General features: G+C 36.3%; 1 protein-coding gene across 3 annotated transcripts; it reads left to right on the forward strand.

The window, feature by feature from the left end:
- Positions 1-10511: 10511 nt before the first annotated feature.
- LOC141400659 (protein zer-1 homolog) lies at positions 10512-24793 on the forward strand. 3 transcript variants are annotated; one of them, XM_073980018.1, is made up of 11 exons: positions 10512-11114; positions 15051-15426; positions 18907-19604; positions 19669-19746; positions 19820-19944; positions 20013-20184; positions 20267-20428; positions 20503-20664; positions 20743-20892; positions 23501-23746; positions 23801-24793. In XM_073980018.1, the coding sequence occupies exons 2-11, from the start codon at positions 15093-15095 to the stop codon at positions 23960-23962; spliced, it is 2289 nt and encodes a 762-aa protein (XP_073836119.1). In that variant the 5' UTR covers positions 10512-11114; positions 15051-15092; the 3' UTR covers positions 23963-24793. The 3 variants fall into 3 exon arrangements, with proteins under 3 accessions (XP_073836119.1, XP_073836120.1, XP_073836118.1); XM_073980019.1 differs by having other exon boundaries at positions 10623-11114; positions 15021-15426; XM_073980017.1 differs by lacking the exon at positions 10512-11114 and adding an exon at positions 11448-11958.
- The last annotated feature ends 1417 nt before the right edge of the window (positions 24794-26210 follow it).

Consider the following 26210-nt stretch of genomic DNA (forward strand, 5'->3'; position numbering starts at 1 on the left):
ATATTTGTTTTAAACCGCGCGTAGAACCTGGCCCAATTCCTATTGTCATCGTTCGTGAATGCTTTATCGGTAAGTTTTATTTTAAAATGCCGAAGAATTATATGGGATCATAAGTGGAACGCCGCCGTGGTACCTCGTCATCAGCGCCGCCTACTTAACCATAGGTTGCACGCAACAAAATTTTGGAAGTTGTGCAATTAGAGTTATGATTTCACAACATCTTTCGATGTAGTCATGGTACAATTACAAAGGTAGATGCCTCAGCCCAGCTGATCGAATCTAAAACGTCAAAAAACTAGGAATTCGCCATGAAAAATCAAAAAACCATATGATTCGGTAAGTAAGAGATAGCATGTCTACACTTTATAGACAAACACAAGCGATAAAAAGAGACAACAAGAGACCATTTAGCGAAAACTTTGACAGTTTACATTACAAAAAAGTTGCTTTGTTCTAGCAATTCGCCGATGCATCTACCTTTGTAATTGTACCATGACTATGGATGGATGACTATCCAATGGATTTCAGTTGAGCTTTCATGGACGTATACGCAATGGAATTGACAGTTGAAATCGAGTGGATTTCGTAAACGTAAACCAAGCATAAGTTTCTTCTCAATCAAAAACAAAGTGATTGCCATGCAAGAATACACCTATATTACCCTTCAAATTTTCGGCACTAATGCCAAGTTTACACTTGCGCTCCAAAATCAACCGGATTTCACGAAATCCGGAAATACACCCCGGTGTTTACACTTATTTTTTGTTGATTTCAAACATATCACACTGATCAAGGTAGATGCATATGCGCAGCTGATCGAACATGAATTTTCAAAACCAGTTATTGTAAATTGAATTAATCATCAAAAATATACGACAATATAGAACTTTACAACTTTATTTCGAACATTATCGTAAAATTATCTATATATCGTATTAATTATGTATAGTACTAACAAATGAAAAAATAAAAAATTATTTTATCGTTGAGACATCATAATAATAAATTTTGATAGATAAAAGTTGTCCTCAGAACCTGCAAAATATTAGTACTTGCAGTAGTTTTCCCGTTTAGTGCTAAAAATGCGTTCCCGTACTCCGAAATGTAGCAAGACTTGCACTTCTCTTCAGACAAAAATAGCGCCGAATAACACCCTCTTCTCCTGTTTTCTGCCATACAATTTTGGCCCAGTAGAAACTAGCAGCAAGCATGTTCATATGGTCATTGGTATTGAATATTATAGCTGATACATTGATTTGGACATTTCTGCTGGAGTTTTTCCGTTCCCGTATTTTTTAAGAAATTTGTATGGTGAAGCAATTTTTGACGATTCGCTCTTTTTTCTAACATTACCATTAAAAAAGTACGGGAACACAATGAAAAATAGCATTGTAACAAAGTAATTTAGTATTTTTTCACTTTGTTTACAAATTTTGATACTAAAATTTTTTGTTGCAGCGATTCGCACATCTACCTTGTTTATTGTGATACGTGAAAAGTGTTGCAACTTTTGGTACTTTTCTAGACAAAAGCAAGGTTGTATATCATGTGTACTGTGATTTCGATGTTGATTTCGCTGAAATCACGAAATGAGATGATTTCATTTTTCATATGCGAAATCATGATAAATTTTGCTTGATTCCGCGCGAAATCACGAAACGCCTTCGAAATCACGAAACGACGCCGAATGTAAACCAAGCATTATAAAAGAACGCCCGATTGCAGGAAAACTATTTGTTTTAGAGAAAAAAGGTATTCTTAAGAAATACTTAAAAAGTCTCAAAAGTATAATTTTCATAAAAAAATTAAGTTTTCTTGCAAAAAAAATTCTCGGCATTAAGTGGGTTAAGAAGGTTAAAGGAAAAAGAAGTGGGCTAAGAAGGTTAAAGAAAAACGAAGGAAAATGAAAAATGTTTTCTTTACAAATGTTTTTTCATTTGACACCTTTTTCTTTATAAAAGTTTTAATTTCACATTTTCATACACATGGCTTTAACCTTCTTTATGAGGATTTATTTGACGTATATGCAATGGGACTGACATTTCAAACCCAATGCATTTATTAGTTATATGTAAACGTGCTGCAACATTTATTCTGATTCAAAGATGTAAACATACCCAGCAAAAAAGTTTGGAAGTAGTGCAATGCAGAGTTATGATTTCAATACATCTTTCGATGCAGTCCTCACGGAGTTATGAAAGATCCCTAGCCAAGCAAGACCATTTGTTGATCCCTACAGTCGCAGTCTTTTTTTCTGAACACAAGAAAGAGTTTAAAATTCTAAAAATTTGTTTTATAAAAAATAAATAAATACAAACTAAAGTTATGAACATTGCTGTAATTCACGAGACGCAAATTATTTTTGAAGTGGAGTTGGAGTTTTTTGGAAATGTGAACTGAAGTAGGAGGAAAAATGAAAAACCATTTGGATGATGAAGCCATGGCCCAATTATACAGGTCCTCTCTCAAGCGAATTCAAACAATAACAAAGATTTGAAATGTCAAAATTCATAAACAAAGGCGAAAAATTTGTTTTCGCCAACACGGAATATGTTTGAGGCGAATTTCTTTATTGTCAATTAAGGTAGATGCATACATAACATTTTCCGAGAAAAAGTTGTTGACGCAGTTATTTTTGTTTGGCGTAACAGAAAATACCAGCTGATCGATCTTTAACTGCCAAAATAAGTTATTGTAAATTAAATTCTAATACAAAACACAACAAATGTTGACATTTTACGTGTACAACCATGGTTTAATAATAAAGGCTAGCTAAAGCTTCCTGTCAAATTAAATTTTTTTTCTTTCGACTGTTCCTAAAACGTCAAAACAATATACACAATCTTTGTTTGTGTGTGGCAATGCAGAGTTATGATTTCAATACATCTTTCGATGCAGTCCTCACGGAGTTATGAAAGATCCCTAGCCAAGCAAGACCATTTGTTGATCCCTACAGTCGCAGTCTTTTTTTCTGAACACAAGAAAGAGTTTAAAATTCTAAAAATTTGTTTTATAAAAAATAAATAAATACAAACTAAAGTTATGAACATTGCTGTAATTCACGAGACGCAAATTATTTTTGAAGTGGAGTTGGAGTTTTTTGGAAATGTGAACTGAAGTAGGAGGAAAAATGAAAAACCATTTGGATGATGAAGCCATGGCCCAATTATACAGGTCCTCTCTCAAGCGAATTCAAACAATAACAAAGATTTGAAATGTCAAAATTCATAAACAAAGGCGAAAAATTTGTTTTCGCCAACACGGAATATGTTTGAGGCGAATTTCTTTATTGTCAATTAAGGTAGATGTATACATAACATTTTCCGAGAAAAAGTTGTTGACGCAGTTATTTTTGTTTGGCGTAACAGAAAATACCAGCTGATCGATCTTTAACTGCCAAAATAAGTTATTGTAAATTAAATTCTAATACAAAACACAACAAATGTTGACATTTTACGTGTACAACCATGGTTTAATAATAAAGGCTAGCTAAAGCTTCCTGTCAAATTAAATTTTTTTTCTTTCGACTGTTCCTAAAACGTCAAAACAATATACACAATCTTTGTTTGTGTGTGTCATGTTTGCCAACAATTTTAAAAACAATCGAATTCAATGATCTTCAAAATTGTTTTTAAAACATTTGCATGGAAGAAATCCTTCAGCTTATTATTGAAACAAACATTTTATCATATCCACAACTCGATTATGTGGAGAAACCTTGGCTCTTCATTCATTTTTCGAGTTTTTTATAAAATGCTCAAAATTGGTATTTTGTTAACAAACCCACTTGTTGCCATTTTGTTTACTAATTTTGAAGTTTTATGAATTCAGGAAAAACAAGGGTTCTATAGATTTTTTTCATTTAAATCTACCTCTTTACTTATACCATGGTGTACAACTTAAAGTTGATTTGTTTTCTTTTTTCGATATACATCTACCTGTTCCTCTGCAGTTTGACATTTCTCTACCTCACAGCGAATTCAAATGACAAATATGAATTTTGACAGCTCAAATCAAAATCATTTGTTTTTGAGAGAGGACTTTTATAATTGGGCCATGGATGAATCAATATCAATTTCGATGTCATAAAAAGCAGAGTAGAGGAAGTAAACTTAAGCGGGGTATACACGATCAGTTTTGACTGCCGATTTTTCGGAAATATCGATAACTGCCAAACTGTCCAGCAACCACAAAATATTTTGTTGTTGCCTGATGACTGACAAAAATGAATGGCCACACTGGCAAGCAACCGATTTTTTTTTAGCAAAACTGACAGCCAAAAATGATCGTGTGTACCCCACTTTAGTTACGATGAAATTTAATGGAGAGTTTTTATAATTTGTGTTAATTTAATAAAGTTAATATTCTTGTTTTACACGAGTAAGCAATGTATTTTATTTATTTTGGGATATTTGCAATGGTTTGCATTTTATAACATCTTTAGACTGCATTTAAATTCAATCCAAAACACTATATCAAAGGCTGTGATTTGGATCGAAAATGGAGTGCATCCTAGCTGTGTGCCGAGGAAGCAAAATGGAATGCATCCTAGCTGCGCGCTCTCTTGTAAAATTCATAGGTGAATTCATAGGAAAAGATGTACTCCAGCGGCAATTGTTCTAGTGATTTAACTGCATCTGTGGATGCAAAATTATTGCTGGGTACTAAGATAGGAAAAGTAAATTGTGAAAAATTAACTCTAGGTGGAGTTAAGCTCTGTTGTTACGATATCATAACAAAATTCTGTTAAACGAATTCCATTGCTCAAACGTCAAATGAAATGCAATCGATTTTAGTTGAGTTTTCATTTGAGGTATACACAAAGGAATTGAAAGATGAAATCGAGTGGATTTCGTAAATGTAAACATAGTATTACTCATTGGAATATTGACAAGAAAAACATTTAAACTCAAGTTTGACGGCATTCACTTTTGATTTTTTCATTGAATAAACAATAAAAAAAGAAAAGAAATAAATTTCAGCCACAAAACACGACGTTTATATTTTCTGTCGCGAGAAATGGGAATCAAAAACGATTGGCATTGCTGTTATCAATTCCAGTAAGTTGTTTTGCCATCTGTAACCAAAATGTGGAACTATTATCATAGCTCTGTTCCTTTACGTGCAAGAATCTTCAAGTTTTACCACTTTTTACTCGAAAGCGTTCCTTTACTTTAGACACCGTACAATTCCTATGGGAGCAGTTTACAACTTTTACTACTTTTGCCGGTTTTACTATTTTCAAAAGTAAAGGAACAGAGCACATATGTTTTTGGAAAATGCATTTGTTCTAGACTTTGCGAAATGTGTAGAGCTGGCAAAAAATCGATGGCACTATCGATAATATCGATTATTATTTAAAAATTCAATATCGATAGATAGTTTTGCTAATCGATATTATCGGAATAAAAATCCCTAACCTTAAATCCATTGAAATAAATAGAAATTTCTCTGCTTTTCGGTTACTAGGCGTTTACACACAGACAGTATTGGCAAGACAATAGCAAAGTTACAAACCATTTTCACCAATACATTCACACTTTTCTCTATTCATATTTAAAAATTTGTAAATGTATTTGTGAAAAAGGTTTGCATTTTTGCTATTGTCTTGCCAATACTGGCATTTGTAAACGCAGGGTTATGTGTGTGTAAGAAAGTAAGTCCGTAGTCACACGTACACATTTTTCGGTAAACTAAAATTTATTTTTTTAAATTTTTTATAAAATAAAAGCAGTTGTTTATTCTCCTTTACATATATTTGAACTACTTTTGCATAATTTCGAGAAAATCATTGAAATTTCCGCCATTTTCATCGCCAAATTAATGGCGATGACAACTTAACGATAATATCGATAGCAATCGATATTTTAAAACATTATATCGAAAATATCTAATGTTGGGAATATAGATGGTTTGCCAGCTCTAGTTTGGTGTGGTAAATGACCCGATTATTGTTATCGATGTAACACCTTAGCTGTGTTCCAGAACTAAAAAGTTTTTACAATTTTTACGACTTTTACACATTTTACCCGAAAATCCGTTCCCGTACACAAAAAAGTTGTAAAATGTTCACTTCTCTTTAACCAAAAATGGCGCTGAATGACGCGTGTAAAAAATAGTAACATGGATGCCGGCGTCTGATTGACTGGTACACCGACTTTGACATTTGTTCCAGCTTTTTTGACGTTTTTTCCATTTTTGCGTTCCCGAACTTTTTGAAAAACTTTTGTGTGACAAAATTTTTGCTCTCTTTCTCTCTTTTACGAGTTTTACTATTAAAAAGTACGGGAACAAAGCTCTTGTTATTCCGCCATGTTAAGTGGGGTACACACGATCAGTTTTGACTGTCAGTTTTGCTCAAATAATCGGTTGCTTGCCAGTGTGGCCGTTCACTTTTGTCAGTCATCAGGCAACCACAAAATATTTTGTGGTTGCTGGGCGGTTGGACAGTTATCGATAATTCCGAAAAATCGACAGTCAAAACTGATCGTGTGTACCCAGTGATGCCAGATTTACCGTTTTATCGGCATTTTGCCGATTTTTAATCGAAAAAAAATAGAAATGCCGATTTGCCGATTTTTACCCCTAAAATGCCGATTTTTAGTTAAGGCAACTTGTTCACATAAAATTTCCGTTTAGTATGAAAATATATCGTCAAGAGTAGTTTGATTAATAATAAAAACTTTTCTAAACATACTATAAAAACAGTTTGAATTTTCTTGATTACCAAAACGTGAACTTCAGTATATACGCCAGGGAAATTGTTCAAAAAACGAAATTGTCGAAAAGTGGGTTACTGGAAATAATTAAAAACTGCACAAACTTTTACATTGAACTTTGTTGTCAGATTTTGAAGCGGTTTAATTTAGAAAATAAACTTAAGTGCCTAGCTTCAGTAAATCATAGTTTTATAATAAATGGCACAGAAGATTCATTTTTCGACATTATAAAGGACATAAACGAAAAGCAAGTATCACGCGAACTTTCACGTTTAAATTTCAGAAAGTTGTTTAAAGATAAATGCGTATAGTTGCTAGAATTTTGGAAAACAGTGTGTGAAGTACTATGTGCAAATTCTGAACCATTATTTCCTATTTTGTCCAAATTCATTAAACATATTTTAGTCTTGCCACATTTTCAGCAAATGTGGAAAGAGTTTCTATCCAAGTAAATTTAAATAAAAACAAGTGCCGAAATCGATTAGTTAGGGACTCGATGGGAGGAATTCTCTTTACTAAAGAATACTTAACATTAAATAAGTCTAACTGTTATAATGTTGTCATTAAAAATGATTTGTTACAAATATTTATTACAGAAATTGAATTTAATTGTAAACCAAAATTTCAAAATTCCAATACAACTAGTAAGAAAGTGTCAGTCGGCTTTGCTGACAGAGGTATACCCTCAGCCTATGTGAATTGAAACTTTCTTCTTCAGACAGATCGAATGTTTTTAAGGTCTTTTCAGAATTTTGTGGCCATTTTTAGACATTTGAACTTGCCGAAAAATGTGGATTAAAATTTAAATTCAAAAGTGTTGTGGAGGTGGTACTTAAAGGATGGGCCGACATGAGAGTTATATATTTTCGATAGATATCGCGCCCACTAGTGATTTCAGTGGGTCATCGTATAACTTTTGGAATCGGTTGATCAGTTCGAGAATTATCGTGCTCTACAGCCACTATATTTGGTGCCATAGGGGTTTTTACACCTCTCGGGCTATATTCTCATGAAGTATGGACATGCCCCTGAAAAGGCTTTTATCGTCCACTCCCGAAGGAGTGGACTGATTGAGTGTGTATTGGAACCTCATCTAAGTCTGGTAGACATTTCACGATGTGCAAAGTATGGACCAAATAGGTTGCTCCCTTCAAGGGTTATCGTACGCACAAATTTTCCGAACATTTTCAAACTTTTGTGGGAGAGGTACCTGAAGGATTTGAACGATAATGCCCATCTTCGAACTTAAACTAAGTTTGGACAAAATATTACGAAAGCCAAACTTTGGAAAAAATCGGCTCATCCGTTCGAGAGTTATCGTGCGCACCAGTCAGTCCAAATTGTCTGAAACACATTTCGTCCAAACATACTTGGGGTCTAAAACCATTATCGATGAGGCACATTTTGCCCGTATGAAAGTTTATATACCCTCGTTAGCATAAATGCTGAGGGTATAAAAACAATCACCTTATTAAATACCCTCTTATAGCCCGTTTCCACGGTACGTCGTTCGTTCTCTATTCGTTGTTCGACCCATAACTACGAATAAATTACTTATTTCCCCACACAAAATTCTATGAACGAACGACGATTTTTCTACGTTGTCCGATTTGAAATACTCTCTGAACGACGAATAAGTATGTCCCATCCCTAAAGAGCAGTACACATTTGGTCTGTTCCAGTACTGCACATTTCTACACATTAGGTTTGTCCTTTTACGTACTGAACTTTACTGAACATTGTTTCTTCAGTAATGTTTAGCAACATTTCAATTATACAATTGTCAAAACTTTACTGAAGAAAAAATGTTCAGTAAAGTTCAGTACGTAAAAAGACAAACCAAATTTTACTATTTTTTTCGATAACATAAAGGAAAAATCGGTTATCGGAGTAAAAATGTGTAGAAATGTGTAGTACGGGAACAGACCAATTGTCAGTTTTGAATGTCGATATTTTGCAGTTATCGATAACTGTCCAACCGTCCAGCAACCACAAAACATTTTGTGGTTGCATGATGAATGACAAAAATGAACGGCCACACTAGCAAGCACCAACAAAGCTGTCATTCAAAACTGGCAATGTGTACTCAGCTTAACAAATGAGAGAATTTATCGAAAAAATTAATTATGACATGTCTAAATTTAAAATTGAAAAATTTGTTGAAAACACAAACATTTTTAGAAAAAAGGAAAAAGATGAATGAAAATTAATGAACTAAACATTTTATAAAGTTGCAGAAGGAAGATGGTTGTGTTTCCTTCTTAATTCTACACACATTTCTTGTCCATTAGTTCAAAATCGCGTAAAAAATCAGAAACAAAAAGCAAACAAATACCTGAAAGTCTGTATACACAAATATTGTTTTGACATGTCTCTCTCTCTTTAATTTTGAAAATAGAAACATATAAAAATATATTGAAAATACAAAATTATTCATGATTTATGAAAAAAATTAATGAAATGTGTGTAGTTAAATATAGAAGATACATTTGAAGGAAAGTCTATTGATTTTCCTATCCATTTAATGTATATTTTATGTGTTTTCGGTTCAAATTTCCGTGAAAACAAGGTAACAAAAATTTAGGAAATTTTGTTTATGTTTCTGTTAATTACGAATGGTGTCGTGGAAACGGGTTAATTCATGTACGTCGTTCGACAGGCGAACAACGTAATTGAAACGCTCGTGTGAACATGACATTAAGACAATTGCTATGTTCCAGAACCTGCAAGAAGCTACTATTTTTTACTACGATAACAATTTTTCCTTTATGTTATCGGAAAAAAGAGTAAAAATTAGTAGATTCTTGCAGTTCTGGAACAGACCAAATATTTGTCTACGTTTTGTTTAGCTTGACTGAATTGAAAATATATTGATCTCATATATACACGTACTTATAAATATATACTACATATGCATATGGTAAAACCATTTATTTTCATACATATTTTGAATTATTGCCTTGGTTTATGAATTGTTAATTGTTTTGTTGTACTTAAAATGTTATTTTTTAAACTTATGCTTATTAAATAAAGCGATAACTTGAACTGAAATAAATTGGTCTGTTCCAGAACTGCAAGAATCTACTAATTTTTACTATTTTTTCCGATAACATAAAGGAAAAAATGTTATCGTAGTAAAAAATAGTAACTTCTTGCAGGTTCTGGAACAGAGCATATGTTTTTTAATATGCCGATTTTTTGCCGATTTTGAAAATTTTTTGCCGATTTTGCAGATTTTGGCACCCGAAAAGTGCCGATTTTCGACCAAACTTATCTGGCATCTCTGTGTGTACCCCGCTTTAAGAGCAGTACACATTGTCAGTTTTGAATGTCGATATTTCGCAGTTATCGATAACTGTCCAACCGTCCAGCAACCACAAAACATTTTGTGGTTGTATGATGAATGACAAAAATGAACGGCCACACTAGCAATCACCAACAAAGCTGTCATTCAAAACTGGCAATTGGTCTGTTCCTTTACTTTTGAAAATGGTAAAACTGGCAAAAGTAGCAAAAGTTGTAATCTACTTCCATATGAATTGTATGGTGTCTGAAGTAAAGGAACGCTTTTCGAGTAAAAAGTTGTAAAACTTGAGGTTTCTTGCACGTAAAGGAACAGAGCTAATGTGTACTCAGCTTTAAGTGGGGTACACACGATCAGTTTTGACTGTCAGTTTTGCTCAAATAATCGGTTGCTTGCCAGTGTGGCCGTTCATTTTTGTCAGTCATCAGGCAACCACAAAATATTTTGTGGTTGCTGGACGGTTGGACAGTTATCGATAATTGCAAAAAATCGTCATTCAAAACTGACAAATGTGTCCTGTACTTTACACCTACGTTTCTGTCTGATTGGAAGATATTTATCGACACAAATATGAAAATCGATTACCGCAGCTATCGGTCGATTGTTGTGGTAATGGCAACACTCCATATGACATTTTTTTTAATTGTCAAACACAACAAAAAAAGTTGAACGACGAAATTTTATTTTCTCCTGATTTTTCAATAATATTGTTTGCGAAATAAAAACCAAATTACTTTCAAGTCGAAATAAACGAATAGCAAAACATTATTAATATTGTTTATTGGCGCCATGTGTAAACAAAAATAACTCGAGGAAATGTATCGCTAAATTAAGTAATTGTTTCTTCTGCAAAGAAAAAGTGAGAGAATAGTGGAAAGACAACAGTGGAAAATTGACAGTATTGAGTTGAATTCCAGAAGAAACGACATAACAAAAAAACAAGAAGAAAAGTTTGTTTTGTGATTTTTTTGGGTGAAAACAAAGACTATTGGCCGATAAACAATTAAACAAATAAAAAAACTAGTGCAACTGTGTCCGCCGCCCCCCACTCTGCCCGTCACAAGGACAACAAAAGTGAGAGTAGCGTATAGGTAAAGCAAGCAATGACCAAATAAAAAAGCAATATTTGCATGCCCATTATACCTCCTATATGTACAACTAAAATCTAAAATATGTATGTAAAACTTGTTGTTATTGTTGTCGGCTATTGATTATGTATAGATGAGGGAAAGGAAGTGAAGTCGTAAACAATTGGAGCAAATTGCTTTTTGCATTGGTCAGAATGCATCCGTGTTGTTGTTGTGGACGTTTGGGAGTATCTTTTTTGAGGGGACGGACTAAACACGATCGAGTCAAAGTCGTCGTATCTTACGTACTAGCTATTTTCCTTTTCACTTGGTTTTTTGCTTTTGTTGAGACATTTTGTTGTCTGTTGTTGTCGTGGAGAATAGTAGAACATTTTCTTTGTTGTTGGCCTTGCAGTGAGATATTGTCATATTGTTACTTGTCGTTTGTGTCGTTGTTTTCAACAAATACCGTTCGTTTGTTGCCGTCTTTCCGTCCGTCCGTACGTCGTTCCGTTGTCGTCATAAATGCTGCAACGCGAATAAAAAAGATAAACTTATTTTTGCGTTCATTATCTCTTTTTTTATTAATGATAAATTTGCATATTGATGATAAGTTTGTTAAAGGGGGTCTTCCTTGTTTTCTTTCCCAACCTTTTGATATTGAAGGAATTTGGATTAAATAGTCGTGACTAGCCTTGACTAAATCATTTGAAAGTCCTATATTAAATATATTAAGCTATTGCGAAATACGCAGTCCATTACAACGTGTTAAATGGCAATAAACAACATGAACTGAGAAAAAGTAGATATGAGTTGCCCTTATTAAAAAGGAATGTTACATACAGTGGCTCGGAACAACTTTCCGGAGGTAGATATTTTAAGCGGATTACGGGGAGTTATTTTTTGAGGGGAGGGGAACCAATTATTATATTACGGTTATAGTTGGAAAGCTTATAGAATTACTTATTCCTATGTCTATAACTTTTACCTATGTCTATACATATAGCAGACGACGATAAGTTCAGAAGATATAACAATAAATTTATTTTGGCATTATGATTTTTTTTCGGGCCTATGCTTAAAACCTTCTCTGGGGTATTTCCGACAACGACTAGGCAATCTAATTTTTTATATAAAACTTATTGGATCGGACTGATGTTTATCCAAAACACAACATAAAGATTCTAAGACTAATATTTATGGATCCGAAGAAAATATTGCAATATGTACGTACCTAGCTATAATTACGTATTGTTACCCCTTATTACTTGCAAAAAAATGGAATTTACTTGTGAACATTTTCTTCACAGCTTTCGACGTGGACAACCACGGCAAAAGTGCATCGATCATATTAAATATTTTTATGTTGATAAAGGACCATCCTATAACACAATGCAAAAACTGGTTTAATGAATCGTGGCCGAAACTAGCCAAAAAACGAAGGTCGCCCAAAACCGGTCGTTGTGCCAGAAAAAAAAAATTAAGCCGCACATGAACGGATAATGCAAGATCGCCATGTTATATACCGTGAGATAGAGGCATCCTCGGACATTTCTACCACCAACTAACATTTGATTTTGCATTAACTCCTGGCCGCAAAAGTTGGGGTTTCTCGTTAGATCCAGCACAATATGAAAATTGCTCAAAAAAGGCTTGTGTCTATTGGCGCTAAGAAATCGTGAGTAAAAACGATCGTTGTGCTTCAAATGAAGTTTGCAAAATCGTCACAGACGACGATCAAAAAAGGCTTGTGTCGATTGGTGCTAAGAAATCGTGAAAAAGATCGTTGTGCTTCAAATGGCGTTTATAAGATCGTCACAGACGACGAATCTTGGATCTATGCTTGGGAGCGCGAAACAAAACAGGAATCGACCGTTTAAGGCTTCGAAAGCGTGCCAAATCCAACGAAAGTTGTTCGTGGAAGAAGACTTTCGAAGCAAGTGGTCGCATGTTTCTTCGGTAAAACTGACCGTGTTGCTGCTATACGGCTTGAGAAATGTAGGACGGTTAATTCCGAATGCTACACTACAATTTGTTAGCCAGAAGTTTCCTGAGAAATTTGAAAAACGAACTAGAGAGGACGAATCTTTCTGCATCATGACAATGCGAGCTCTCACACATTGATTCAAAACCAGAGCCTGTTTGATCGGACAAAACGTGGACTTGATGGGTCATCCGCCGTAAAAAAAGCTTATAAATCATGCTGTAGACTACTTAAGACAACAATAAAACTATTTTTGATGGTAGATATTTGCTTTTTCATTGTTAGGCCAGATAATTATCGTTTAGACCCCGTATGTTTAATTTTTGAGGGTTTTACAAAAAAACCCTATTTTAGGACTAACTGATTTGGTCCATACTTTGTATGTCGTAATATTTCTACCAGCCATAGATCAAGTTCGAATATGAACTATATCGGTCCACTATTTCGGATACCTCTCACACAAAATTTCGGAAAAGTGCAGTTTAAGACCTCCTCTCGAATCGTTTCGATTTTTTATGTAACAACTTGTGTTTTCAGTCCCCATTACAGTGGTACAAGGTTTTTCAGGGCAAGTCCATACTCCCTGAGAAAATGGCCCGTAAGCTGTAAAACCCGCTATGATACCATGTGTAGCGGATGGAGCGCACGGTAACTCTCGAATGGGCCATATCGGCCCACTCCTTTGGGTACCACCCCGCACAAAAGTTCAAAAATTTTCGCTAAAATGGTGCGCACTATAACTCCCGAAGAGAGAAACCAAAGTGGTAGATTGAATATGGACTACATCGGTCCACTCCATCTGGTAAATCCAACACAATACTCGGAAGTAGTGAAATTTGAGATCTCCTTTCGGATCGTTTTGAATTTTTGTCACCAAGTTGTCCTCGAAACCTCTTTTACGACAGTAAAATTTACTTCGGTCCCTCTATAGGCGTCAGAAGTATTGTGTTTGCTTCTTTTGTTTAAGTCCGAGGATGAGGGTATATCTCTGTCGGAACAGATGACTGATACTTTCTTATTTGTTTTTACAATGGCTTGGCACACACTTTCACCCATTCTTTGTTTTTTAATATTTTTATTACCTATATTATTTTCCCGAACATTACTGCCGAAGAAGTCGCAATAATGCGTTATAATACCTGAAGAAGTATTTAACTAATTTGATAGATCTCAAAGAAGCTCAACAAAAATAAAAATAAAACAATGAAAAAAATGATTTGTTTCTGGTAACTCGAATCTAATCGTTCATTGACTGTTATATATTTAAACTTTTGGAAGATAAAGAAATATTTGAGTTTTCCTAATTTCGTAATAATTCAAACATCCATATGAATATTGCTAAAGATTTATGAAATACAGTCAAACTTCTCTATAATGTAGCACTTGGGGAACGACGAATTACTGCGTTATATAGAAAATTAATTATAGAGAGATTGTTTTGTGTGAGAATGTCCATTTGTGCCGTAAGGGGTAACCCCCAGTGGTAATACCCAATGAATGACATTTTCCATGATTTTTTTGGTAATAACTTCAATGGGTTGAATTAATAAAAAGTTGTGGAAAACTTAATGTAAGATGATCTGTAGTGGAATTCTGTAACTCATTTTTCGAGTTACCGACAAATATCGGTAAAATTAAAATGCTTATTATATTGGGCAATTAAAGAAAATTTTCAGTAAGTTAACAACCTAAATAAAGCTGTTGCTAAATCCTACCGATTGCAATATTGCTGACAACTTTTATTAATACTTTTCATTCATAATTTTGCGTTTTAATGTTACCCATTTTTGTCGGTAACTAGAAAAATGGGGTTACAGAATTCCACTACTGATTATTAAACACACAAGTTGTACATGTTCTCACATTCATATTTATCCAAATTTCATTGAATAGATAGATAGCCACATACATACCTGAAAAGATTTATTAATTTTTAATCATTTCAGTACGTTCTTTTTCCTTTTACTTCATTTTAGGCGTTCGGACCAAACCTTTTCAACATCAATACCACCATTGAAATGAGTGGAAAAGTACGTTTGAAGTCAAATGGCGTTTTGGACGAAGATCCTTTAACTCTCCAGGATATTGTGTATCAATATATTTGTAAAAATTTAGATGTCATCAGTTGTTCCGAGGAAAGTATTGCCGATGAAGATGAGGACGATGCAGATAAAAGATATTATCTGCGCGATGGCGTTGTTCTGCCAAACATAATATGTGATCGTCTCATCGATACGTATCAAAAACAGTTGTATCAGAAGTTCGATGATAAATTTATATGTTTATTTCGGGACACAAAGAGAACATCTCTCAAAGTTGTACATCTGCGTAATAGTAATTTAACAAATTATGGTAAGTATGTTTATGTCTGTACGTACATATCATATAAGGTGTATTGTTGAATTCATAACAGGCCTTTTTATAAAAAAAGAGCCTGGCGCGTGTGTATTTTAAGCTTGTGAACATGGCGTCTTAATAATTTCACATACGTAATTTTTGTATGAATGGTGGTACATTTGTATTGGTGTGATTAGAAGTGATAATTGATGCACAATAATGATGAGGTGTTTTTCTTATTGAAAATGTGCGCTGATAAGACAAATTAGATTTGCTTTCCTCATTCCCCATAGTGACGATTGTCATCAAATGATTATGGGAAGCAAAACTGCAGTGTGCTATTGACCTAAAAATGTGTATTTTAATTTATATAAGGAAATAATATAAGAAATGGACCAGACTACTTTTTTAATACTTCAAAGAACATTTCAGTTACCCTGAGACATCAAGTTATGGCTAAATTGAATATTAAATTCGTAATGTTGTTGTTGTAACAGTGTTTTGGTTATGTTTATTTGTTCGTTCCTCTGTTCAATCTGGCTCTGGGTCTATCTCCAGTTCCAGAAAAGTGGCTGCTTCGATGGGATGTAGCCACAGATCCACTGGAGTTAGATTGGTAGGTTTGGCGGGGAAGTTAAAAAGGTGTTGTGTGTCGTGCGGGCCCATGCCGCATACTGGGCATATGTCTTGCACGGCGCGATCGATTTCCGCCCAATACGAATTTAGGCAACTGCAATATCCCGAGCGTAGTTGAGCCAAAACTACTCTGGTTTGTCGTGGCAGCTGACGCTCCTCAGCTGCGATAGATGGAGGATGTACTCCGAGTACTTTATTCACACTATAATTGCTTAAGGCCTTGGCAACTGCATCCGTGTGAATGCTATTCAATCCTGCTTGATATGCTTGTTGATCTAGGGGTTCTCTCCTGTATCGTTGGATCTCATTGTGTTGCTTTACAGGAAGAATTTTTGCCTCCTCAAGTAGATGGTCCGCTGAAGATTTGAGGAGGCACCCTGTCGCTGTTCTCAGGGCGGCATTCTGGCAAGTTTGAATCTTTTTCCAGTTCGAATCACAAAATCTCGGGGACCAGACTGGAGCCACATAGCTTACCACAGACCGACCTATCGCGTTATACGTGGCCAACAAGGTTTCTTTATCTGCACCCCAAGTGCTGCCGGCCAGGGACTTGAGGACCTTGTTCCTACTTTTCAACTTGTCGCAGATAGCTGTGGCGTGTGCGCACGACGTGAATGTAGTGTCGAATGTGACCCATAAAATTTTAGGGCAGTTTGTGGTCGGAATTCTGCTAACGTCGACCACGACATTCAACTCACGTCCAAACTGCGCTGTCCATGTGGTGAACAGAGTGGCTGTAGATTTTGTGGGGGAAATCTGCATATTCCTCGAATGGAAAAATGTGGTTAGATCGGTTAAATAGTTGTTCAGTCTCTCACAGATGTCATCATGTTCGTACATTAAATTCGTAATAGTTTGCTATAGCACGTACCTTGTTAACGCAGAGAGTTTGAGTTCAGTCTCCGCCTTATTGATTTATTTACAGTCTTCTTGGAAGACTGTGACATAGCCGAGAACTTACCTTTTGCAGGTCTTAACCCCTATTCAACCTTCAGAAGATGAGACTGACTGACTGACCTTTAGGTGGATTGGTTAGCCAGCGGCTTTAATACCTCTTAACCTATTCGGTGGGAATTTGTCGATACCGGAATAACACCAGAACAGCATCATTCATAGGTGGCTCGACAGGTGCAACTCCTGCACTCCAAGTGAGAATTTCACTGTTATGAAGTTCTCTCTAAGCTTTTGAGGATATTTCATATCAAAATTCATCACAAACTAAAGGTGCATTCTTATTCTTATCAGCTTAAATTCCTTTACCTGATGTTTTTGGTCCTTATTTTTTATCGACAGCAGTACGATACTGGCCTTTAGTACGACTTATTGTCCATTGCTTCCTTTGCTTTGGCATTTGGCAGCCTTTCCGACGGTTTGGGACCAGATACATGGATCACTGTTGTGTCCACAAATTCATCCTCTTCAATGAGAATTTCGTCCGGAATGCCATCTTACTTGAAACTTCAGAGCATTTCCCCCGATAAGGTTGTGGAAGTGAAGGGTACCAAGGCATCCACACCTAGAACAGTCGAAAGTTTATTTTCAAGTTTCTTGGGTTTGTTTTGTAAAACTTTCCATGAGACATTGATTTTGTGAATGGACTGAGGTCATCCGTTTCATAGCCTCTTTACCACGGAAGGGACTTGTCAACTTAGCCTGTTACTCGTTGAGGTGTCCAGGTATCAAAACCTGGATTACCTTTGGTAGTTTACAAATTTTTAAAGACAATGCATTCAAAGTTAATTGTCTTAAATGAAGAATATTGTGACACTAAGCCCTCGTATCGCGTCAGGATTGTTACCCCTGTCAATGGTTTATTTTCTTCGTGTTTCCTCTCACAAGGACTACGAAAATTCTTGAAAAGGTTTGTTAGGCTTTAGGATGCGCAGCTGCCGTTGATTGTTGACAGCCTCTTCACTCGGAGATCAGGGAAATATATAAAAAGTGCCAAGATAGAAAAAGATAGAAATAGATAGAAAGGGTGGTAGGAAGGGGAAGGAAGGGAGAAAGACATCAAAGAGGTAGAGGGAGAATGGATATAACAGAGAGATCTAAATAGAAGGTAGCTAGTTGAACTTGCTTAATCCAGGAAGATACGACTGATTAAGGCTCCTGCAGTAGTTTAATAGGTCTACAGGATCTATGGAGAAAAAATAAGAGAAATATACCATCTCATACACGCAAAACAGACATAGGCTTTGATCGAGAGTCTAGGACAACGAAAGAGAAGGTGCTCGATTATTTCAGTCTCTTTCACATCCTACCGTCTATATTGGATGTTTTTAAGATGGACCAACAACTTTGAACAGTCTTAGATTTAATAGTGAGGGATCCTAACGCTTTTAGAGCAGCCTGGCTATCCGTCTGCGATTCGCGAATATAAGAGAAACGGCATGGTAAAATATTGAAAACATTCAGAATTTCGCCCTGAGAACTGCAACAGTGGTTCTTCTCATATCTTCAGAGGATAATTCTACATGAGGAGACAACGAATCTTCCAGTACAACACAATAGCATGCAGTACTCTCTCGGGAGTTCCCGTGAGAGCTATCCTAGTGCAAGGATTGATGACACCGTGCAAAACATCTGACCAGTATGCGACACAGGCTGCACGACACCCTGCACATTTTTTAGTTTGTCGTTAAAACTAATCAAAGCAGCCATATTCCTAAAACTAGAGATAGACACGGAAACAGATTTAGAGGAAAAAACGAACTTACAAGCATATCATATGCTACTACAACAACACCTTCTTCCTTGATTATATATATACACATGGACACTATGAAAACAGCACACTTGATTTAATTGACAAAATCACGATTTAAGTGTAAACATTTTTTATAACATTTTTTTTCACAGGACTTGAAATACTCATGCGCCACAAATTATACTCGCTCTCCATGTGGTATTGTGATAAGGTTACCGTTCAATCTCATGAATTATTGGCACAGCATGGAGAAAGTTTACGTTCTCTAGAATTGGGCATTGGATCGCATATGTTACAAAATGCCGAACCCAATGAAAAAGACCCTGTAGACTTCCAATTCAATTGTCCACATTTGCGGCGATTGGTCTTGAATGTCGTTGTTCTGCATCAACGTCTGACGTTCGCCCATTTAACGGATTTAACACACTTGGACTTGACATCTTGCATCTTAGCCAGTTTTAGTCTGCAGGCATTATCTACCCTACCCAAGCTGCACACTTTGATTCTGTTCAATGTGTGGCCCATTGCAAATCAGCTACATGCAATCTGTTCCCTTAGCCGTCTTCGTACATTGGATATATCGATTTCGAATAATGGCAATGGTCACGGTACATACGATTTACCCGATCAAAAATTGGAAATGCTAATGGAAAATCTACCGGAATTGACACACTTGGATATATCGGGTACAAATTTAGCTGGAAATGGTGTGGCAACTAAAGAATCCTGTTACAAAGATAATACAGATATACCGGGCCTGGCGTCGCGAACTCAAAGGCCTTTACAATTTTTGGGTTTATATCACACTGCACATTGGGCCTGCAAACGTCACGATATACCAGCCAAGGAGGTAAGTGTAGACAAGTGGTATTAATGTGAAGTGGATAATATAAAGAAATGTTTTTGATTTTTAGATTGCCGGAGATGCAAATGAACGACAAATATTAACAGCAGCAAGGTATTATTATGACAGACCGGTACTTCTAACGAGGGTATGTATAATGGAGAAGTTTATGTATTATATTTTCTAATATTTTATTTTTGTTTTTTTTTTTGCTCTTGCAGGTATTAAATGATCTTTACCATCTGTTTCGTTTTGAAAATTGTAAAGACATACACACAGCCTTGGATGTGGTTCTGACAGCTATGGATAGACATTTGAAATTTAAACATATGCAAATATCTGGAAGGTTTGTGTTAAACAAATGTTCTATTTTCCTTTCATATTTTTCAATTATTATATTTTTTTAATTTCCAGTGCAACACTATTTTATATTGTAAAAGGGCGTGATCGCTCGAAATTTGGCACACCACTAAGGAATCACATAATTCGAACATTGCTCAATGGTATGGAGGTGCACTTAAACGATGACACTATGCTACGAAATGGATACCTAACATTGACACAATTTCAAATGCCCAACGATGTGGTAGGTGTCTTGTGTGTTTCTACATCAAGCTGTAAAGAAGCTGTTTAAAACTAACAACAACAAAAACTCCTTTTCTTTCAAGCTATTTGAATATGAACGTCTCATCAAAATATTATTACACGGAGTTTCGAAAACGGAACAGGAGGGTTTTGTACAAAGGATAGCTATATATCTATTAAATACACTGGCTTGCCAAGTTGATGGACGACAGAAATTATTTTTGGGTGAACTTGGAGTTGTTAATGTAGGACAAAAGACAATCGGAAGAAGAAAATTCCATTTATATCTAATTATATCCATCCTTCTTGAACTTTACAGACTATGTTAAGTTTAATTAAAGATCGTTTAACACGTTCGGTATTGGATGATGTTATGGAGGTGGCATGGTCAACCATGTGGAATGTAACTGATGAGACTGCTATTAATTGTAAGAGATTTTTAGACGGCCGTGGAATGGAGTATTTTCTGCGATGTTTAAATGTGAGTATATTTTCGAGTTTGTTAATAGTTATGATGATGTTAATGGTTGTGTTATATTCCAAATTTCTTTATTTGTAGACGTTTAGAGAACGCGATGAGCTGCTAAGAAATATGATGGGCTTATTGGGCAATGTTGCAGAAGTTAAATCGTTAAGACCGAAATTAATGACACAAAAGTTTATTGAAGTTTTTGCCGAGCTATTATCATCGGAAAGTGATGGAATTGAGGTAGGTATACTTTGCACTTACATTTAAAACAAAATGGAAGCTGAAAGGAGGTGAAACAATTTAACATACTCTCAACGAATGGTCTGGTGTTTAAGAGTGACGACAAGTATTGTCTATTTCATTTGGGCCTCATATCTGAAACACCAAAAAATTCATATTTTTTCCCAGTTATGCGAAGTTATAACTAATGCGCAATTCGGATAACTGAAAAACGAACTTTGCATAAACCAGGATATAAACAAGAATTTTTCGGCATATGCTTAGCTCCCAGCCTTTAATAGGTTCAGTGTAGCTATTTCCGACGCAGAGGTTGTTCATCCTCGGGAAGGGAAGAGATCTAAAACGACGTAGTACTCTTCTCTTCGCCTTGTCACTCCTGGGCTGCTCGACAAACTGTCTACTGAAATAACTGGATCAGTCAGCGTAACCTCACCAAAAATGAATAAGGTCCTGTCTTCCTTCTTCCTAGCGTTCGAGAGTGGCATAACCATTGCACACAATTCACTAATTCCGGCTCCAATGTAGCAACTCTTCAGATGATTTAACCACTTGTTCCGCTTACGCTCACTGACCAACATGTTAATTTCCAGCGTCAGCTCTTTGATTCTGAGGTCACTGGGGTTGGCACGACAAAGCTCATCACTCTAATTTGCTAATCCCGACGCCTCTGCTGGAAAAATTGACCTCACTTCGGGTATTCCACCAGCATGTATGTAGCGGGCGGCTGCAGCAGTGATGATGTCTCGGATTTGTTTCTGCTATCCGAATATAGGAAGGGTTGAGTAGATTTCTGAAGCATTGATTAATAAACTCTGTGAAACTGGGCCAATTAGCTTTGCCGTGAACCTTGATTGATTACAGATATTTATCGGCGGGTTGTATACTTTAAGCAACTCTACCTCGGCACTTTCACACCTGACTGCTACCCCATACATTCACCGTCTGCAACTTTAACCAACGCAGGATGAACACAATGGACCAACGGTCTCCGAGTGAGCAGTCACCTATACTATTGATGGCTGCGCGCGATGGGAAAGCTATTAATTAACCCACCTACACTTCCTCAGTACGTTGTAACCATCACAACGCTGTTAGCTGTATTCGTTTTCTTCCGACTCAAAAAATCCACTACCTCCTCGATCTTATTTCGAAGTCCATTGCAAAAAGGATGCATTTTCATGGATTGGAACAACAACGGCTGGTTTAAAGTGCTGCGTGTGAGGCTTCTGTTGGGAGGGAATGCGGTGAGTCTTCTATTCCGATGAAGACGACGACTCAGTGGGGGACAAATCCGTCCCAATAAGGGCAGACATTCCGGGATATGCTGCTCCCAGCACAGAAAAAGATACAAATACAAACATGTGTACACTGAGGTGGCAGGCGCTGGCCGGAACTCGGGTGTTGTATAATTCCGGGTCAATCCGGTATCGAAGAACCCGCCGTCGTGGTATTCGACAGCATGTTTAAGTCATCCGCGTCGGCTACAGCTATTTGCGACAAGTAGGAACAAACATGTGTACACTGAGGTGGCAGGCGCTGGCCGGAACTCGGGTGTTGTATAATTCCGGGTCAATCCGGTGTCGAAGAACCCGCCGTCGTGGTATTCGACAGCGTGTTTAAGTCATCCGCGTCGGCTACAGATATTTGCGACAAGTAGGAACAAGGTTCTCAAGTCGCTGGACGGCAGCACTTAGGGTGATGACAAAGAAACCTTCTTGATCTCTTATAAAGAAATAGGCAGAGTTTGTGATAAGCTATGCGGCGCAAGTGTGGTATGAGGACGATTTAGTGGACAAGCTTCCTCTACCCAGCCATGGATCTGAATAAAAAAGTACAAAGGTACAAGCGATAACATCTAGATTAACGACTGATGCAGTTGCACAGACAGTTCAAAGCTATAGTGAGAATGCCGTACATGGAGACCTCCCCCATATATCGCAGGAAAATATCCCTTGATGCCAAGGCAAACACGAGTGGTTTCAGACCAGATAAGATCCGGACGATGCAGTCGCCTAAATTCGTATTGGGCTCGAATTGATAGCACGATACCAAACACATGCTCTGCATGTTTATAGGGACCGTACGACACTCTGCATTTATTTAATTGCCCAACTGAAAAGATTTACGGACGAACATATTTTCGTTGTTACAACAACAACTAAGCACGATTACATACGCGTTGAGAATCTGATTTGGCCGAAACTTTGCAGATCGTAAAATTTTTTCCAAACGTACATCAAGTTCCTCATAAAAGTTCACGACTTTGCTTACGTGTGTGTAGTTTAAGACTTGTTCGAGGGTTGCTTTGAACATATCGGGGGTTATTCTGAACGAAAATTCCCCGTGAGTTTTTGTCTTTCCGCCGTTTCAACTTAACGGTGAAAGTGAAAAAAACTCCCGGGGAGTTTTCATTCAGAATAACCCCAATCATTTCTTGGCGCATTTAGGTCCATCGCAACTGTTTATTGTTGTTTTGTACATTCACATGCTGAGGATACATTTCTGCCGGCAAAGCTGACGGATGTTTTGTACTTATTTTATTTCTCTTCACGATTGTAGTTTGGTAATTTGAAATATTTACTTAGACCCATCTTTCCACTATTTTCAGGTAAGTTACAATGCAGCTGGTGTGCTGGCACATATAGCTTCAGATGGCCCAGAGGCGTGGACAATCAAGGAACCCTCACGCGATGAAGTATTAGCAAGTATGGTAAAAGCCATTGTCCGATGGGATATTAAAAGTGATCGTAACATCAATTATCGCAGCTTTGAACCCATTTTGGGCCTAGTGCGTTGTTATGAAACTCCACAATGTCAACACTGGGCTGTATGGGCATTGGCAAATCTAACACAGGTACGTACCTCTGAAGACTTGATAGTCAACACAATTCATGCAAATTTATTGCAGGTATATCCAGATAAATACTGCAAACTGGTGGAAAATGAGAATGGAATAGAGATTCTCACAGAATTAATTAACCATCCAAAACCGTATGAGGATATCAAGAGAATAGCGCGAATGGTTATCGATCAATGTAATCGATGTCCACGACCTATGCTGGAAGGTTAAGATGTTTTATTTCTCCATAACCCTGCCCTTCCCAGTGGTATCTCTCTATATACTATAAATATGTGTGTATGTAAGTTTAGAAAACACTTTCAGCGAGCGAGTGATTAGTGAATGAGTGAGTGATTATTGATTGTAGAATATAGAATAAAAAATGCGTTTCGCAAAACGTAGTATGTATAATGCAGATTGCAAGTAAAATATTTAACAAATTCTAAGCAAAAAACTTTATTTTACTGCTAATGACTTTCACATTATTTCCTTCATTGTTGGCTTCGTTTTTTGGCCAACAAAACGAAGTCTAAAATGTCTTAGAAAGTGAAAAACAAATACAACAAAGTGAAACTCCGGAATCGTGTTTAAGAGCATTGCTTTCGCTTGTGTATGAGATTATCTTGCAGCTGCAGTTAAGTTTTTAGCAGTCAAACCGTACAGCCGTAATCGGGTTGAAATAACCTTCAGCCACAGGGAAAATCGTATATTTCCCCATGTTATCCAATGCTTTATTGTTTAAATCCTGGCTTCTTCCACAACAAGTTGTTCTTTCGTTTGTTTAAAAATAAATAAATAAAACCGCAATGAAATAAAAATACAAAAAAAATAGATTTATAATAAATTATTAAATTTACGCGTAATATTTATCTTTGACTTGAAATAAAACTAAGAAAAATTGGAAAACAAATTATCATAAAACTATAATAGAACAAAAAAAAAAAAAAAACAGCAACACAAAAACATAAATCTCCCATGGCCCTTATTTACATCCATACTCCCATAACTATGTATATATTAAGTTATATAAAAAATGTTATTAAAACCAGTAAATAAACAAAACTAAATGTTGTCATTTATTTCTTCACGAGGGAGGGTAAAATTAAAAATTTTCTTTAAGAAAAGCGGGAAAATCGCGTCGTACATTCCCTAAAGACTATTTCTTCAGTGCTATCACCGTCGGCACACGAGTTTTTTTGTTAACAAAATAAAGAAAAGTTGGTGGTGGACATATACGCGTTTAGGTTAGGTTAGGGGATGTGCAGTCACTAATTGTGACTGCGTGATCATCCAGTAGAAAAGAGCTGCAGGAAAGAGGAGGTGAAAAAAGGGAGGATAGGGGAAAAAATAAAAAGAGAAAGTTGTTAGCGCAGTGAAAGAACGAATAGATTACAAGAATGTTTTAGAGTGGAGCGATAGTTTTAGAGCAAGCATGGTCACATTTGGCACGGCGGTGCCGATGATTTTCGGCAATTTACACGCACACGACCCGAATGCACAGAAAGAGCGTACAAAAGACAACAAATGTTTTGATTTGTTATTGTTTTACAGCTTGCGTGAATACAAACTTACTAACACACTGTCATAACCCCCCATACCAATTGCGGATATTATTCGAATGTTCGGCAAAACTTTCGAAAACGATATCACTTTCGAAGAATTGGCAATTGTTTTTCGGGTGTACACAAGCACGTTGTTCTTTTGTTCGTCAAAAGTTTAAAAACGATATCGTTTTCGAACATTTGGCGAATGTTTTTTCTTCACAAGAAAAATTGTTTCGAGAAACATTTTTTACTTTGAAAATTTTTTTGTTTCAAAAAAAAAAATTTACGTTGTTTGTAAAAAATTCCCATTTGCTTTTTTCAAATAATTTCGATATAAATGCTACGTATAATATAGACAATAAGTGTTGATAAAGACAACATATGGGTAGGTTGCCAAACACAAGACAACAATGTTTATCAACAGTTAAATATCGCGTCGCAAACATAAAGAAATAAAAGCGGAAAAGGTACATAACAGAAACATCAAGAAACTCCACAAAAAATGTTTTTCGCCACTATCGTAAAACTATCGTCAATCATTCGCTAATAATATTATTAACGATATTCGAAATCGAAGGATTTCCTGCCACAAACTGAGCGACGAGTGAATCGTTTTTAATTCATTCTCGTGTGTCGTTCTCGAACAAAATATCCGCAAAACTCTCGAGAAACATTCGAAAACGATATCGTTTTCGATAGCAATGGTATGGGGGGAAGTTGCCAATATTTTGAATACATTCACATGCCTGTTTTAGAGTAGGAGAGTAGGAGAAATGGTAGGCAGAATAGTTGAATTTATTTACGCGTTCAGGTTGCGCTGTCCCAGCCACTTCATATTTTTGATGATGTTGTAGATCACAGCAGGCTCCACAGTTGAGTAGAAAGTTAGACACGGTGGGAAGTGAGCACCTACTAACCTATGCCGTCTACCAGCC

The sequence above is a fragment of the Musca autumnalis genome, unplaced genomic scaffold (assembly GCF_047663935.1).
Source record: "Musca autumnalis isolate F117 unplaced genomic scaffold, ASM4766393v1 scaffold_4, whole genome shotgun sequence".
In the NCBI taxonomy this organism is placed as follows: domain Eukaryota; kingdom Metazoa; phylum Arthropoda; class Insecta; order Diptera; family Muscidae; genus Musca; species Musca autumnalis.

Coding starts and splice junctions, on each gene's coding strand:
- LOC141400659 (XM_073980017.1), top strand. CDS start 11,923: ATGTTACATACAGTGGCTCGGAACAACTTTCCGGAG. Junction 20,665..20,742: donor ATTTTCTGCGATGTTTAAAT/GTGAGTATATTT, acceptor CTTTATTTGTAG/ACGTTTAGAGAACGCGATGA. Junction 20,893..23,500: donor CGGAAAGTGATGGAATTGAG/GTAGGTATACTT, acceptor CACTATTTTCAG/GTAAGTTACAATGCAGCTGG.